The 15,049-nt window shown below is 43.7% G+C and overlaps 2 protein-coding genes across 2 annotated transcripts; one reads left to right on the top strand and one right to left on the bottom strand.

The window, feature by feature from the left end:
- Positions 1–2,148: 2,148 nt before the first annotated feature.
- On the top strand, positions 2,149–7,141 carry LOC307245079 (tartrate-resistant acid phosphatase type 5-like; the record flags this gene model as incomplete). Its single annotated transcript, XM_080020489.1, has 6 exons — positions 2,149–2,253; positions 2,360–2,550; positions 3,181–3,308; positions 5,083–5,274; positions 6,652–6,799; positions 6,902–7,141. Exons 1-6 carry the CDS (start codon positions 2,172–2,174, stop codon positions 7,139–7,141), a joined length of 981 nt encoding a protein of 326 aa, XP_079876615.1. The 5' UTR covers positions 2,149–2,171.
- Positions 7,142–7,990: 849 nt separating this feature from the next.
- On the bottom strand, positions 7,991–13,943 carry f3a (coagulation factor III, tissue factor a). The gene is made up of 6 exons (XM_080020320.1): positions 13,587–13,943; positions 13,286–13,397; positions 12,713–12,912; positions 11,988–12,169; positions 10,914–11,079; positions 7,991–8,782 (listed from the first exon to the last, which is right to left on the bottom strand). Exons 1-6 carry the CDS (start codon positions 13,660–13,662, stop codon positions 8,643–8,645), a joined length of 876 nt encoding a protein of 291 aa, XP_079876446.1. The 5' UTR covers positions 13,663–13,943; the 3' UTR covers positions 7,991–8,642.
- Between the last annotated feature and the right edge of the window lie 1,106 nt (positions 13,944–15,049).

Raw genomic sequence — 15,049 nt, 5'->3', positions numbered from 1 at the left:
CACCTCGCAGCCCAACTGGGTGAAAAGGCCCAAACGAACGCAAAAGTCAGCCACAGCCGAGCTATTTGACTTTTTCGATTCTCCAAATTGGCTTGATCTGCTGTCGGGCTCCATAAAATATTACTTCCTTTAACAGATGAACCAAGGGTGGCAGAAAATTCCCTTGAGGATTCTCATAAGTGAAGCGGCACGATCATACCACTCTATGTTTAGCGGGCGGATTTCAGTCCAAAATACCAAATTTTATGACAAAAGTCAAGAGGAGGGGAAACTCCCAGTTGAGAGTCCTGACGTTTTTCGATCCAGCCACGCACTAATTCCACTCACTGGTTGGAGCTCTGGGACTAAACAGCCCTGCTGTTGACTCAAAATCCCAAGAGTGGAGTTTTATTTCAGAACCCGGATTCCCAGGGCCGTTTCTAGCTTTTCTAGCTAGGCCCCATGCAAAATTTTGTTTGGGGGCCCCTGTTTTGTGAGACTATGGTGGGGGGATTCCAAACCCTCTAAGGTGCTCTGGGGGCACGCATTTAACATTTACATGCATGAATCTGCTGCACTTTTAAGAGGAAAAGAGGCTAGATCCGTGGAGAAACTCTTAAGCCCCGAGCCCCTTTTTTGGGCTCTGAGTGAGTTGGGGAGTGGGTGGGTCAGCAGTTGGTGCTACATACAAGTGCCTTACACCATCAGATAGCTGAGACCCTAAGGAGTCATTTGACACTGTCTATATATTGTCACTATATATTTTTTTCTATCAATAAAAGGTAATAAACATATTCGTAGTTGCACCCAAAACAGTTATTAATATTTTGGGTGTAAAGACATTTGAACATTATACTCGTGCCGAATGATGGCCATTCACATGTGATTAGTTGCTGCACTAAGTCGTGGGTTGATACCAATAATTAACACAGTTTTGGTACACTTTCTAGCCATTTTGACCACTCGAGAATGGGCAAAATGGGTCAAAAATCACCCCAAAAGACCACCTGAGACCTCATGACCTTGACAAACACGTTAGAACACTTGCTGTGATGCAGTATCAATAACTTTTAGAAGTTGGAGATTTGTGCAATTTTTGAGATTTTGACGATTGGACGACAAGCACTTTTTTTCTGAAAATGGTGAAGAAAACCCCACCTATCTTCAATGTACCTGGACATCCCAATACATTTTCTGATTGGTCTAGATGTCTAGATTCTGGGTCTAGAGTTTGATGAGGCTGTGATTATCCTAGAGGTCACAATAGGTCATTTTATACAGTCAAAGTCAAGTTTTAAAAAATTACTATGAGGTCATATTTCATCGCATGTGAATGCAATTTGACTCTTTGCATTACAAGAGTCTCAGCTTTGTAGCCACACCCACGTTGTACAATCCTGTGACTGTTTGACGTCCTATTACTGTTTAGGTACTAGGAAGGGAAAATGTAAAAAAAAAAGGAGAAACATAACACATTCTCACTGCATGCAGAAACTGTTTAGGACAGTGAAGCTCAAATACCCTATGAAGCTGACATGTGTCAGGCATGGCTGTAAAGGTGAGAGTTTTGCGCTTCTTGGGAGCCCAATTAGCATTCAGAAATTTTGAAAAATAGCCAAGCCCATTAACTTTTGTCAAATAAAGATCGGCGTTTTTGGAGCCCTGTCACGGCCCCCTGGCCGCCCGAGCTGCTGGCTCTGGGGCCCGATAAAACCGCATAGTCCACGTATCGCAAGAAATTGTCCCGTGGATTCCGTACCTCCGCACAATGGTCAAAATATTGGACCTGCGGAATTCAGCTTCCGGCTTGTTCTCTGCACTTCACACGTGTGTGTGTGTGTGTGTGTGTGTGTGTGTGTGTGTGTGTGTGTGAGTTGACAAAACAAGTGTTTACTGTTTAAATCGGCTTCCAGCGTTTACTTTCCCAAAAAAAGAAAGCAAAAGCCCGGTGGTTTCGGACAAGAGTGGCTCGATCGATCTGTGTTTATTTAGTTACGCAATCGACCTGCGTGTCAGCGGTTTTTTTTTTTTTTTCCCCCCCGCTCTCAAGACTGTGACCCCACGCAGGAAGCGACACCTGCAATGCAGCTTCCGTGATTTAGTCGTTTCATTTTCCCTTTCGCTCACAAAGAAGCTCCACTTGTTCAGCCAGTCTGGCAGGGTGAACTCGGCCCCTTCCAGCATCCGCAGCCATGGGCAGGTTGAGATTGGCGCTGTGGTTGTGTTGCCTCCAAGCCCCGTGGCCGCCCTGCCGGGTCACCGCCGCACCGCAAGGTACCGTACCGGCGTCCGCCGCTCGACCGGCTCTCGGACTCGCAGGCGTTGACGGATGTTTTTGTTTTTTTCCCCTATTGTTTGTTTTCCTCCGCTGGCTTGCCAGAAAGCCTGCGTTTCATAGGTGTCGGGGACTGGGGCGGCGTACCCCTGCCGCCCTACCACACCGCCCACGAGAGGGCCGTCGCCGAGGAGGCCGCCCGGTTGGCCGGGAGCGAGGGGTTGGACTTTGTCCTCAGCCTCGGCGACCACTTCTACTTCAGTGGGGTCCAGGATGCGGACGACCCCCGCTTCAAGGCAGGCTCCCCCTCCCCCCCTCTGATTTATAAACTCCTTATTTTCAACGCCTGGCGGTTTTCGATCATAGTCCTCGGCGGAATTTGTAGCGTTAGACTGGGAGAAACGCCCTCCGCCATCTTGACCCGGAGAATGGCCGGCCATTCCGCCGGTCGGCGGCGGATCACGCAACTGCGTTTGAAGCCAATCTGTGTGAGGTCGATGCGCGCTCGGGGAGGAAAGTGACAAGGTTCAACAAACTGTATTACCCCCCCAGGGCCCTTCTCACCGCGCCCTCTCGCAGGTGTGGAAATGACGCCCCCTTGTGTTAGAAATTTGTAAATGATAAATGAAAAGCCTGGTCTCAAGTCAATGCATTTTTCCCCATTTACCCTCAGAATCAGAATAAGTGGATCCCGACAAGTACAATTACATATACCAGGAATTTGATATGGGAGGATTGGTGTGTTTCTCTATATAAAGCATAATAATAATCTTTATAATAAAAATAATAATAATAACAATAATAATAATAATAATAATAATAATAAAAAAAATAAAAACAATAATAATCACAATCATAATCATAATAACAATCATAACAAATTCATACAAAATATTTAACATTTTTAAAAATCTTCCTTCCTGCAGCACACATTTGAGAATGTTTTCTCTCAACCGTCACTTCTGCCCGTTCCGTGGTACCTGGTCGCGGGAAATCACGACCACTTGGGGAACATTTCCGCTCAGGTTGCCTACTCTGAAAGATCTGAAAGATGGTAAAAAAAAACAAAAAAACACTTACCTTTATTTTTTCTACTGTGTTTTTTTTTTATAATTCTTTTTTTCAACAGAATTGAAGCCGGTGGTCCTACTCCAATTCAATTAAAGGACATTTGTTTAGATGCTGTGACCCTTCAGAGACCCATATACACCGATCAGCCGCGACATTAAAACCACTGACAGGTGAAGTGAATCACATTGCTCATCTCGTTCCAATGGCACCTGTCAAGAGGTGGGATATATTAGGCAGCAAGTGAACAGTCAGTTCTTGAAGTTGATGTGTTGGAAGAAGGAAAAATGGGCAAGCGTAAGGATCTGAGCCACTTTGACAAGGACCAAATTGTGATGCTAGACAACTGGGTCAGAGCATCTCCAGAACAGCAGGTCTTGTGGGGTGTTCCCGGTAGTGGAGAGGTTAGTACCTCCGAAAAGTGGTCCAAGGAAGGACAACCAGTGAACCGGCAACAGGGTCATGGACGCCCAAGGCTCATTGATGCACGTGGGGAGTAAAGTCTAGACCGTCTGGTCTGATCCCACAGAAGAGCTGCTGTAGCACTAATTGTTGAAAAAGGTAATGCTGCTGTGATAGAAAGGTGTCAGAACACACAGTGCATCACAGTTTGCTGTGTATGGGGCTGTGTAGCTGCAGACCAGTCAGAGTGTCCATGCTGACCCCTGTCCACCTCTGAAAGCGCCTACAATGGGCACGCCAGTGTCAGAACTGGAGCATGGAGCAATGGAAGAAGGAGGCCTGGTCTGATGAATCATGTTTTCTTCTACATCATGTGGATGGTTGAGTGCATGTGCATCGTTTACCTGGAGAAGAGTGGCACCAGGACAGAAGACAAGCAGTGTGATGCTCTGGGCGATGTTCTGCTGGGAAACCTTGGGTCCTGGCATTCATGTGGATGTTACTTTGACACGTACCTCCTACCTAAACATTGTTGCAGACCAAGTACACCCCTTCACGGCGACAGTATCCCCTGATGGCAGTGGCCTCTCAGCAGGATAATGCTCCCTGCCACGCTGCAGTAAATGTTCAGGAATGGTTTGAAGAACATGACAAATCATTTAAAGGTGTTGACTTGGCCTCCAAATTCCCCAGATCTCAATCGAGCATCTGTGGGATGTGCTGGAACAACAAGCCCGATTCGTGGGGGCCCCGCCTCGCAACTTCCAGGACTTAAGGGATCTGCTGCTAACGTCGTGGTGCCAGATACCACAGAACACCTTCGGAGGTCTGGTGGAGTCCAAGCCAGAGCTGTTTTGACGCCACGAGGGGGAGCTACACAATATTAGGCAGGTGGTTTTAATGTGGTGGCTGATTGGTGGACGCTCATAAAACACATTCGCCGTGTGCCAAATAAGTAATAACTAATAGCATATTCACCTTTTGAACATACAATAAAACATATACAATTTTTTTTTAATGTTAACATACTAAATTATTTCATTTAGAGACATAAACCAATCACTCGGAGATTGAGATCTGGTTTATAATCTATTTTCTATAACTATTTTCAAACATTTCAGAGCTTCTCAATTTATGCACTTTATGAATGTTTTACCACTGCATTGGCGCTTTATAACTTTTTTTACATTTTTTTTTTGTTGTTGTTTTGTTTTTTTACTTATAAATACAGTACCAGGCGTCCACTCTGTTGTCTTGGAAATGAGGGACATCATTACAATACGAGCGTTAAGGGAACAAAATAAATTGAATCAATTAGTAGAATCACTGTTGGTGTTCATTGTGTTGTATATTCCTAGGAACTATCCGGATCTCTACTACGAGCTGCTGTTCACTGTTCCACACACCAACGTGTCTGTGACCGTCCTCATGCTTGACACGGTGGTGCTATGTGGAAACACCTACGGTAAAGACCGTCCCGGGGGGCCCGAGGATCCCGAGGCCTCTCAAAAACAGTGGAAATGGATCGGTTCTAGACTGGCAAACAGCAGGTGAGCCCTTACCTACTCTTTCTTTCCCTGTTGGTATTCCACAACTTATTTTCTCACAGAGGACACTATATATATATATATATATATATATATATATACACACTGTATATATGCATTGGAATATTAATTTCCTTGTGTAGCTGTTTGAAAATCAGTGTTATTAATGTAAAAGAGTCAATGACAATTTTTTTTGTGTCCAAATCAATTACCATTAAAATAACGTAGATATCAAGACGAGTGTAAAAAAGTAAAAAATCTTGATGCAGTTCATTCAATTTAGAACCTGCAGAGCAGGTTCCTTCATTTGTCACACCTTTCACTACTTATCAGCCGGGTGATGTAAATGGCGTCGACCCGACATTCGTTGGCTCAGCCTGGGCCTTTCTTCTCTGGCGGAGCAGAAAGAACACGGTGTACGGAACACACCCCGTGCCACCGCCGCCTCAGCGGCTCAGTCCTGTGGAAGTACTAAAAAAAAAAAAAAAAAAAAAAAGATTACCGCTGTTGCCCAAATAAATACAGACTTGCACATTGCATACTGCATACTTTTACGCTCGACCGGCGAAGAAAAGTCTGGGAAGGGATTGTTTTGTCGCTGGAGTCTGTTGCGAAACAAGGGGCCCGGGCTCACGTCTGCCGGGGCCGCGGCCCCGCCCGGGACGGGGTGCCCGGCGGAGGTGACCTTCATACCGCTGTCCACACTAACACATTCCTCCAAAGTATCTTAAAAGTAGCTTCAAATGAATCGTCCGACTCCTCAAGGGCCACCAGAGGATTCTGTATAAAGCCACGCTACGTATTAAAGGAGGCTTAGAAAGGCAGCTTTGTCCCGAGAAGGAGGTCTGTTTGCCATTCGAATGAAGTGACGTGATGTAATGATTTATAATAAAAATAAAAAAAATACTGACAAATAGTGACGAGATGTCTATCAAATAATACACATTACCTTGTTTACCAAAAATTCCATATTACCCATATAAAGCAGGCAAAAATAAAATCCCAGTTTACCTACCTCCTGTACCTTGTTTATGAATATTGATGTATAGATGGATGGACAGACAGACAGATTCGGGCATGGATGGATGATAGACAGATGGATGAAAGATAGATGGATGGATGGAAAAATGGATAGATGGATAGAAGGACAGACGGGTGGATGGATGGATTGATATATAGATAGATAGATAGATAGATAGATAACCGGAAAAATTAACTCGAGGATGGAAAAAAATGTGAAAGTAAACAATCCACACCAATATAGCATCATACAATGAACCTATGAAATGCTTAATGCGGTCACATGTGCAATAAACACAACATCCCCTCAGCAGCGTGTGCAGCGTACGTCATGTTCCCCACACGTTTCCCCGGCTGCAGGTCAGAGTACGTCGTGGTCGCCGGCCACTACCCCGTGTGGTCCATCGGTCACCACGGGCCCACGTCCTGTCTGGTGCAAAGACTGCGGCCGCTGCTGAAGAAGTACGGTGTCACCGTGTACCTGAGCGGCCATGATCACGACCTCCAGGTGTGTGTGTGTGTGTAAGCGCGCCGTAATGCCCCTGATGGCCCCTAATCTCCCTCCCACACAGAGTTTGAACTCACTAATCCTGAATTTGCACATCAACAGTTCATCAGAGAGGAGGACGGGAGCGCCTACATCGTGAGCGGCAGCGGTGCGGCCAGCGACCCCGGCGTGCGCCACGCCAGCAGCGTTCCGGCGCCGTGGCAGCTGTTCTCCAGCCCTGTCAATCATACGTACGGGGGCGTGGCTTACTTCGAGGTCACGGAAAAGCGAATGACCGTCAGCTACGTCCAAACGGACGGAAGGTGCGTGTACCGGGCGGAGCTGGACAAACGCAAAGTCTGAGTGACTGGTTTTCTTTTGAATATCTTGATGCGGAAAAAGACAATTTGAGCGTTATTTGGGGATACTTCAGTTAAATGTGATTTTCTTTTTTCTTGTTTTTCATTTAGTTTGCAATTCAATTGTGCCACACATAAATGAGGTAATTAAGTCACATCTCAATCAATATAAGTGAATTGATTGAATTTTTTTCCGCACTTTGCAAACACTGTATGAAGGAGTTCTTCCAACTCTCGTTCAGGGAAGTGTTCACTGTCCAGCTGAGCAAACCACTCGTGGCTGAACTGGAAGAACACCAGCTCTCCCATTTTGCCAGACATTTTCTGGTGCGAAACACAAGACGCAGTTCATCCGGCGGCCACTAGGAGGGAGGCTCCGACTTCTCAGATGCGTTTTCGGATTCGGTGTGAAGTTCGCTTACTGGAAATAAAAGGCCGAAGCGTTTGGCGCTATTCATATTGAATGTGACTGATCACTTGTTTAATTTAGAAATGCTTATTTAGCGTTTATGGTGTTGCATGGTTATGTAACGACTATTTCAGCCATTCTAAGAAAAAAATATGTGGGCTTCATGAACAAGTATTAATAATAAAATAAAAAAGGTAAAAAGAATAATAATAAAAAATAAATTTCCATTATCGGGCTTTTTATGTGAATGTATTGTTAAATTACTATTAAAATCCAGTTTTGCACATAAACTTGATACAGTGACATGATGATTTGTTCAAATCTGTGGAAATGTTTTTATTTTCTGTAGAATATCTTAATACTAAACAAACATTTCTCCGTGTCATAAACAATTCCCTTTCAATCCCGTAGGGAAAAATAAAATAAAAAAATCAAAAAATATCATTATATACATGGATAGCAATTTAATTGCGGTTTCACACAATAAATAATACACGTAGATAGAAAAATAAATCATACCATTCTTAAAGTTTCTCATACAGCCTAGTCGTAGAGACCAGTATCCACAAAATCATGTTGTGTTACAGTATATCCTATTTTAAGTTAGAAAAGATATAAGACAAATAAATAATCCTCGTTGGTAGTGTTAAGGAAGTTTCAAAATCAGCAGTACCGTCCACCAAAAAAAAATTATGTAAATAAAAAATATATATTCACCACAGAATGTTCCCAAGTTTGAGCAGTGTTGAGTAGTACACACAAAATCCTCATAAAATCGGATCCTACATAAAAGCATTAAAATACCGTTTTTCCTACCCCTCGGGTCCAAGGACTAAGAAGTTATGATTAGTATCTTCACACACGTACTGGGCAGTTTCACAGAAACCAAATCTGAGCGTTAGATTCCAGTGTCCAGACAGTGGAATGTGTCCACCCAAAGGGGCCGTTCAGGCCACTCCAGCAGCTATACCTTACTTCCCCACAACACACACACACACACACATACACACACACACACACACACACACACACACACACACACACACACACACACACACACACACACACACACACACACACACACACAGGCTGATTTTCACACAACTGAGACGGCATCTTTGCTGTCCTTCTGGCCGTTCTTCCGGTGCTTGCAGCACGCCACCGCCACGCCGACCACGGTGGCCAGGACGGCCAGGATGATTGCGATGGCGCCGGCGATGACTCCCACGGAGTACACTGCGGAGGAGGGAGGAGAAGAAGAATTTAGGAAAAAATGGGATTGCGTTCTACACCCATGTGTTTTGTGTTTGTATACACGGAGAAGCGGGCACACACACAGCACACACACTACACACACACACACACACACACACACACACACACACACACACACATCCCACTCCCACTCAGCGGTGACTGGGGAGTGTTGCTGAGTAGTGTTATTCATTTAGTCCAAACAAAGGGATGAGCCATTCATTACGCCCCCCCGGCCCCCCACACTCGCTTAACTTCCCATGACCTCATTGTGATCGCTGCTCTGGTCACTCAGGGTGGACGTCAAGTCCTTTTGACATTGAATCCACGGGACCAACTCCTCACTCTTTTAAAGTTACTAGTACTTATATTGAAGTTACTAGTTGCTATTCCAACAGTTACTAATAACTATTGAGATTGTTACTAATAAATATTCAGATTGTTACTTATTACTATTGAGATTGTTACTAATAACTATTCAGATTGTTACTAATAACTATTTAGATTGTTACTAGTATCTATTCAGATTGTTACTAATAACTATTCAGATTGTTACTAATAACTATTTAGATTGTTACTAATAACTATTCAGATTGTTACTAATAACTATTCAGATTGTTACTAGTATCTATTCAGATTGTTACTAATAACTATTCAGATTGTTACTAATAACTATTTAGATTGTTACAAGTATCTATTCACATTGTTACTAATAACTATTCACATTGTTACTAATAACTATTCAGATTATTACTAGTATCTATTAAGATTGTTACCAGTATCTTTTGCAATGTTACTAGTTTCTAAAAATGAAATACTAGTACTTCATTAGAGAATAGTTCCTCCTCCTGTTGTTACTTGTAACATTTTTATTTTTACTAGTATCAAGATGTTGTGTCTCGTCATTTCTCATGACGGGTAAAAAATACATTGTTACTGGTAAAACAAATAAAAACGTTACAAGTAACAGCAAGAGAAGACACTAGTTACTATTCTACTATTCTATTCTACTACTAGATTCTAGTAACATACTCTTTAGAGGAAAATAGTTAAATATGGGGAAACAGAGAGGATGGAGCCTTCCTCAATGGGGAAACCCCCCCCATGTCTTTCCACCTCACTGCGGTTCTTCTACTTCCACTTTTTCAAGTGGCTTCCTTTCCATGCAATTGAAATTCATTCTTCTACTTTCATTTTCTTTGACTACTTATTGTAATCCCTTTGGCCATTCTAGAAACCTATTTCAGTTCTGTATTATTTACATTTTTTAATTTTCTTTTTTTTCCCGTTCCGTTTTAGTTTAAGCTCAATTTAGAATAACTAAAAAAATAAAGTTCTTAAATCAAGGAGAAACAAATAAAGAATTAAAGAATAGAGTTAAAAAAGAGAGGATGCAGTGTTTGGTAGCGAAGGCTTGCTTAATGGGAAGCGGCGTGAGAAGCAGGTTATCATTGATTAGGAAAACGGAAACTAAAATGAGGAAAAATTACAATTTTTGCATTCAAAGCAAAGATGTCGTGGAATCAGGTTAAAAATAATTAAATTTTCATTTTTTTTTATGCCTTAAATCAATGAGTTCTTAGATCAAGGAGAAACAAATAAAGAATGAGACAAAGGCATAAAAAATGAAAATAATAATAATAATAATAGATAACCTGCTTCCCATTACGCAAGCCTCAGCTACCAAACACTACATCTTCTTTTTTTAACTCTACTTTTTCAGCCTAAACAAGTTAGCTTTACATTTCATTAGTTATTAAATATGACCAAATTCTTCTAGATTATGTTTTTTGGGACACTGCTCTTTTTATTTCTTTTTTTTTTTTTTTTTATGTGTTTTTGGAGGTCATACATTTTTTCTCATACATTGTCATTTTCTTCTTTCATTTTTTATTTAAATTTTTTATTTTATTTTTGCCTACATTTTATGTAAGCTGCTGCTGAGACTGAAAATGTCCCCCCATCTATCTATCTATGTCTGTCTAGCCATCTGTCTGTCTGTCTATCTGTCTGTCTATCTATCTGTCTGTCTATCTATCTGTCTGTCTATCTATCTATCTTCTGTCTGTCTATCTATCTGTCTGTCTATCGATAATAACGCAGTTGAGTTTACCATCTGTGAAGGACTTCTCGCCCTGGGAGCACTTTGTCTGGCTGAGCTCTCCCAGCTGCTTGCCGACCTCGCGGCTGGGTATGAAGGCCTGGACGTTGAAGCAGTAGCTCTCGCCGCGGTCCAGCCCCGTGATCTCGATCTCGCTGCTCTTGGAGACGTACTCTTTCTGTGGAGGATTTGGTAAGTATTTAGTTTAATTTTGTTGGACGCTGAGGAAACGCTCACCTACGGTCAAGTTAGTAAAGTGGTGTATACACATACATACATACATACATACATACATACATACATATATATATATATATATATATATATATATATATATATATATATATATATATATATATATATATATATATATATATATACTGAACATGCGGTATAAAACATGAAATGGTCAGCAATAAAGTTCCCTACTTCCAGCAGCCTCAACGTGATGCAAAAGGTGAAATAAAAAAACGCCGGATAAATCAGATTTGAAAAACAAAATCCATTTCCTTGTTTACCAGAAGGAGAAACTTCCTTCCTCTGTTTCAGAATAAACACACTCCAGCTTTTCCCCAGAACTCCACTGCTTTGATGGGTGTTTTGGTCTGAGATGGGTTTTTTTTTTCTTGCCAACCCTTTCCTTTTCCTCTCAGGAGGTGATGGTTACCCTGTTATTGTATGTCAGATTAGATTCATATTTTTAAATGGCCTTTCTGGGTCCATCAAGGTTACGTTGAGAAAAAACAGCGCCCTGTTGTCGTGTCGTTGCTTTGACGTCACTCAAAATCCCATTTTCGGGCAAGGAATCTGACTTGTTTATTGGTGCATTATGCATTGTGCACAATGGCAAAAAATGAGAAAAATTTGAATAAATATATGACTTCTGCGAGCAAAATGGTGGACACAGTGGTGAGGCGTGATAGAGCCAGAACACTGGGAAGTGGCAAAAATGTCTAAAAAGAATATAAATAAATGAATAAGGACCCCCCCCCCCCACCTTAAGCAAGTGCTCCGTTCCACTGGGTAGCTTTGGTAAGTGAAATAATATGCAGGGGCCTATTTTGGGAAGTGGCTCCCTCCTCTCACCTTGCCGGTGCTGGAGGCCCTCCGGTAGGTGACCTTGTAGTGCAGTTCGGCAGCGAAGATGTCGCGGATGGTCAGCCGCCGGTCCCCTGCCAACACGGCGGTGGGAGGGTCGTCCACGTACAGCGTGGCCCTCCTGTCCGCGTTTCTCTCCTTGATCTTGAAGTCGGGTCTGCCGATGTCAGCTGGCAGGGGAGGGGAGGCGGAGACAAGCGTGAGTTTTGGCCACCGGTGCTACGGCACGCACGGCAAACTGGCCGCTTCGATCCGCGGGATGAGCGCTTTGGGCGCACGTTTAATCCGGGACAACCTGAAATGGCCTTTTTCTCGGTCACGGTTTAAAGATAGTCGCGGACTTTGCACCGGTCTTGGTAAAAAAATAAATGAAAATCTGATTTCCAGAAGGAAAATTAGAGCTCGTCTAGGTCTCAGTGACGGCTTAAATTAAAATTGAATCCGCGGATGAACGGACGTGGGACCTCCAGGTCGACCAGGTCGATCTGGACTGAGACCGGCGCCAAGACCAGACAGAAGGAGCTGACTAAGTCCTTCATGATCTTAAGTCTCGGACTTCCTAGTCTACAACTAATTCATCTTTGACCGAAGCAACGTCTCTGAAAGGCATTTTTAAATTCTGGATGAGTTCGGCTCTTAGTCCCGTCAACCGCCCCACAGTGTTGCGTCTCGTCCTGGGGACAGCCTGTGTGGACAGCAGTGGAGTGACTTACTGTCTTTGTATGGGCAGAAGCGCTTGGAGCGGGTGAACGGGGGCTCCCTGAAGTCGGGGTCGGGCTCGGCGTAGCCCCGGGGCTCGGACAGGACCTCCGCCACGTACATTGCCCTCAGTTCGGTCAGGGAGTCGGACAGGTCACACACGGTCTCCGTGGTCCGGATGCAGTGAGGGTTTCTCTTCCTGTCATGGCCGATCCTGGAACAGCCGAGGGTTGCATTGCATTGCATTAACAATGATAATGGATATGATTTTACGACAAATCTTTGCGTGGATTGATTCTCTTCCGCTGACTCAGGCATGAAAATGAATCAGAACAATGGTGAGTTCTTACAGGAATGGCTCTAAACGAGTCATTCCAGTAAGAACCTTTTAGTGGATCGATAGCAGAGTCTGAACACGCTGTATTAATCGTTCCTCCAAGGTCGCTGGCTGCAAAGCCTCAGGGTTACAAGTGTAACGTACGGTTGTTTTTTTTTGTTGTAACATGGTAATAGAATTAAACCCACTTCAATTCTCAATGCAAAAAAAAAAAAAAGTGGGTGGCTTGGATGGTCGCGCTCGCACTTACTCAGAGTACTCCACGGTGTAGGAGTAGTCTAACGAGGGTGTGGGTCCCCAGGTGAGCAGGGTTTTGAAGTTAGTGGACGTCCAGCTGACATTCTGCGCCTTGGGAAACGAACCTGCGCAACGAAAGGAAAGGGAATATCACGGATCCACCTCCAGAGAGAAAGCCATATATTTGGGAGTAGTGCGTCCAGTAATAATATATACACAACACAGGCACAATCGTTCATCAAAACACATTTTAAAATCCATACACACACACACACATATATATATATATATGCATTCATGGGCTTTGAACTCACCGGAGGCTGAATGTGTGAAGAATAAAACATGGACATAAATCGCCAAAAAGGCAAATCTTGCTGCAGATTGAATCATGCTTTTCTTTTTTCTTTTTTCTTTTTTTAAATCCCAAACCCCGTCAAACGTGATAAAAATCCGGGCGGGGCGCGTCTCCTGTCCAGGTAAGAGCGGGTTTCAACGGGGTGCAACGGAATCCCCTCCGGGGGGTGGACAGCGAAACGAACAAAGAAAGAAAGAAAAACCACTGCGGTGATGAGCCGTTGGACAATCGCTCCGGGAACCTGAATCTCAATCAATTGGGGTTTTGTCCTTGACAGAGGTCGGCGACAACCTAACTCCAGCCTCCACACGCGGCGGGATCGCGGCTCGTTCTCCTCCGCGGCGCCGGCGCCGCGTCTATTTAGCGGCGGCGCGTCGCGGCCGTATAAGGGCTTCCTGGGTGTTCCGCTGCCGAAGCGGGGCGGGGCCAGACCGCGGCAGCAGACCTGGGCCTTTTGCAAGAAGGTACGTGCACGGAGCTCTGAGGTCATGGCACCAAAAGAAGCCAGGCCAGGCCAGGCCAGGCCACGCCAGGCCAGGCCAGGCCAGGCCAGGCCACGCCAGGCCACGCCAGGCCACGCCAGGGCTACTTCTGACAGTTTTTCAACGCTCTTTTGACACCTGATGTCATGTCAAGACCCAGCGAGGGGGCGGTTGTCTCTTCCACAGTTCAACGATCCAACTGAACTCACTCCTCAAATCTCTCGTGCCAAGAGTAATAACATGAAACAGTAATAAAAAGCGGCCGGTTTATTGATCCGTCCTCGAAAATGCGTGAAAACGAAATTACGTTCTTCGGTCTATATGTTATTAGTTCATTTATTTTACTTTTTTTTATTATGGGTTCCCTTTTATTTATTATATTCATTTTATGTTCAATTTGAATACTATACTTCAAAATAAAAAATACTAAGCATGTTAATATGCCGGAAAAAAAGGTCGCTCTCTACCCATATTTTGCAGACAGGTCGAAAGCGGACCGTGAGGCCAAAACAATAGCTCTATTCAGCCTTAGTGCTCCGTGTAAAGTGAAGTGGGTGCGGCTGGAGGTTTAAGCTTTGTCTTTCTCTATGTCACGCATTCCCACACTTGTTTCTTTATTCAAATGTGAAATGTAATGAAGCATAGGTAATAGCGCATGTAATACCCATTGTATAGGAAAACATTGATGAGGTTTTTTTTCCACTTTATTATTTTCATTTTCCGGCTGTGTAAGCCTTCTGGCAAATACATATCAATTTGATACATTTTGATTTCCACTGGAAATAATGAATAATGAATGGTGGAAAGACACCTTACACATTAATGCATTACAATGATCAACAGGAATGGCACTATTGCACACAAAGAATTTTTACGTGCTTCAGTCACACCGCTCGGAGTCATCGTGGTAGTGAGAATGAGTGTGTGGACTCCGGTGGTA

This window comes from Zeus faber, assembly GCF_960531495.2.
Source record: "Zeus faber genome assembly, chromosome: 19".
Taxonomy (NCBI): Eukaryota; Metazoa; Chordata; class Actinopteri; order Zeiformes; family Zeidae; genus Zeus; species Zeus faber.
Note: the sequence above shows the minus strand (reverse complement) of the source record. Positions and strands in the feature narration are given on the sequence as shown.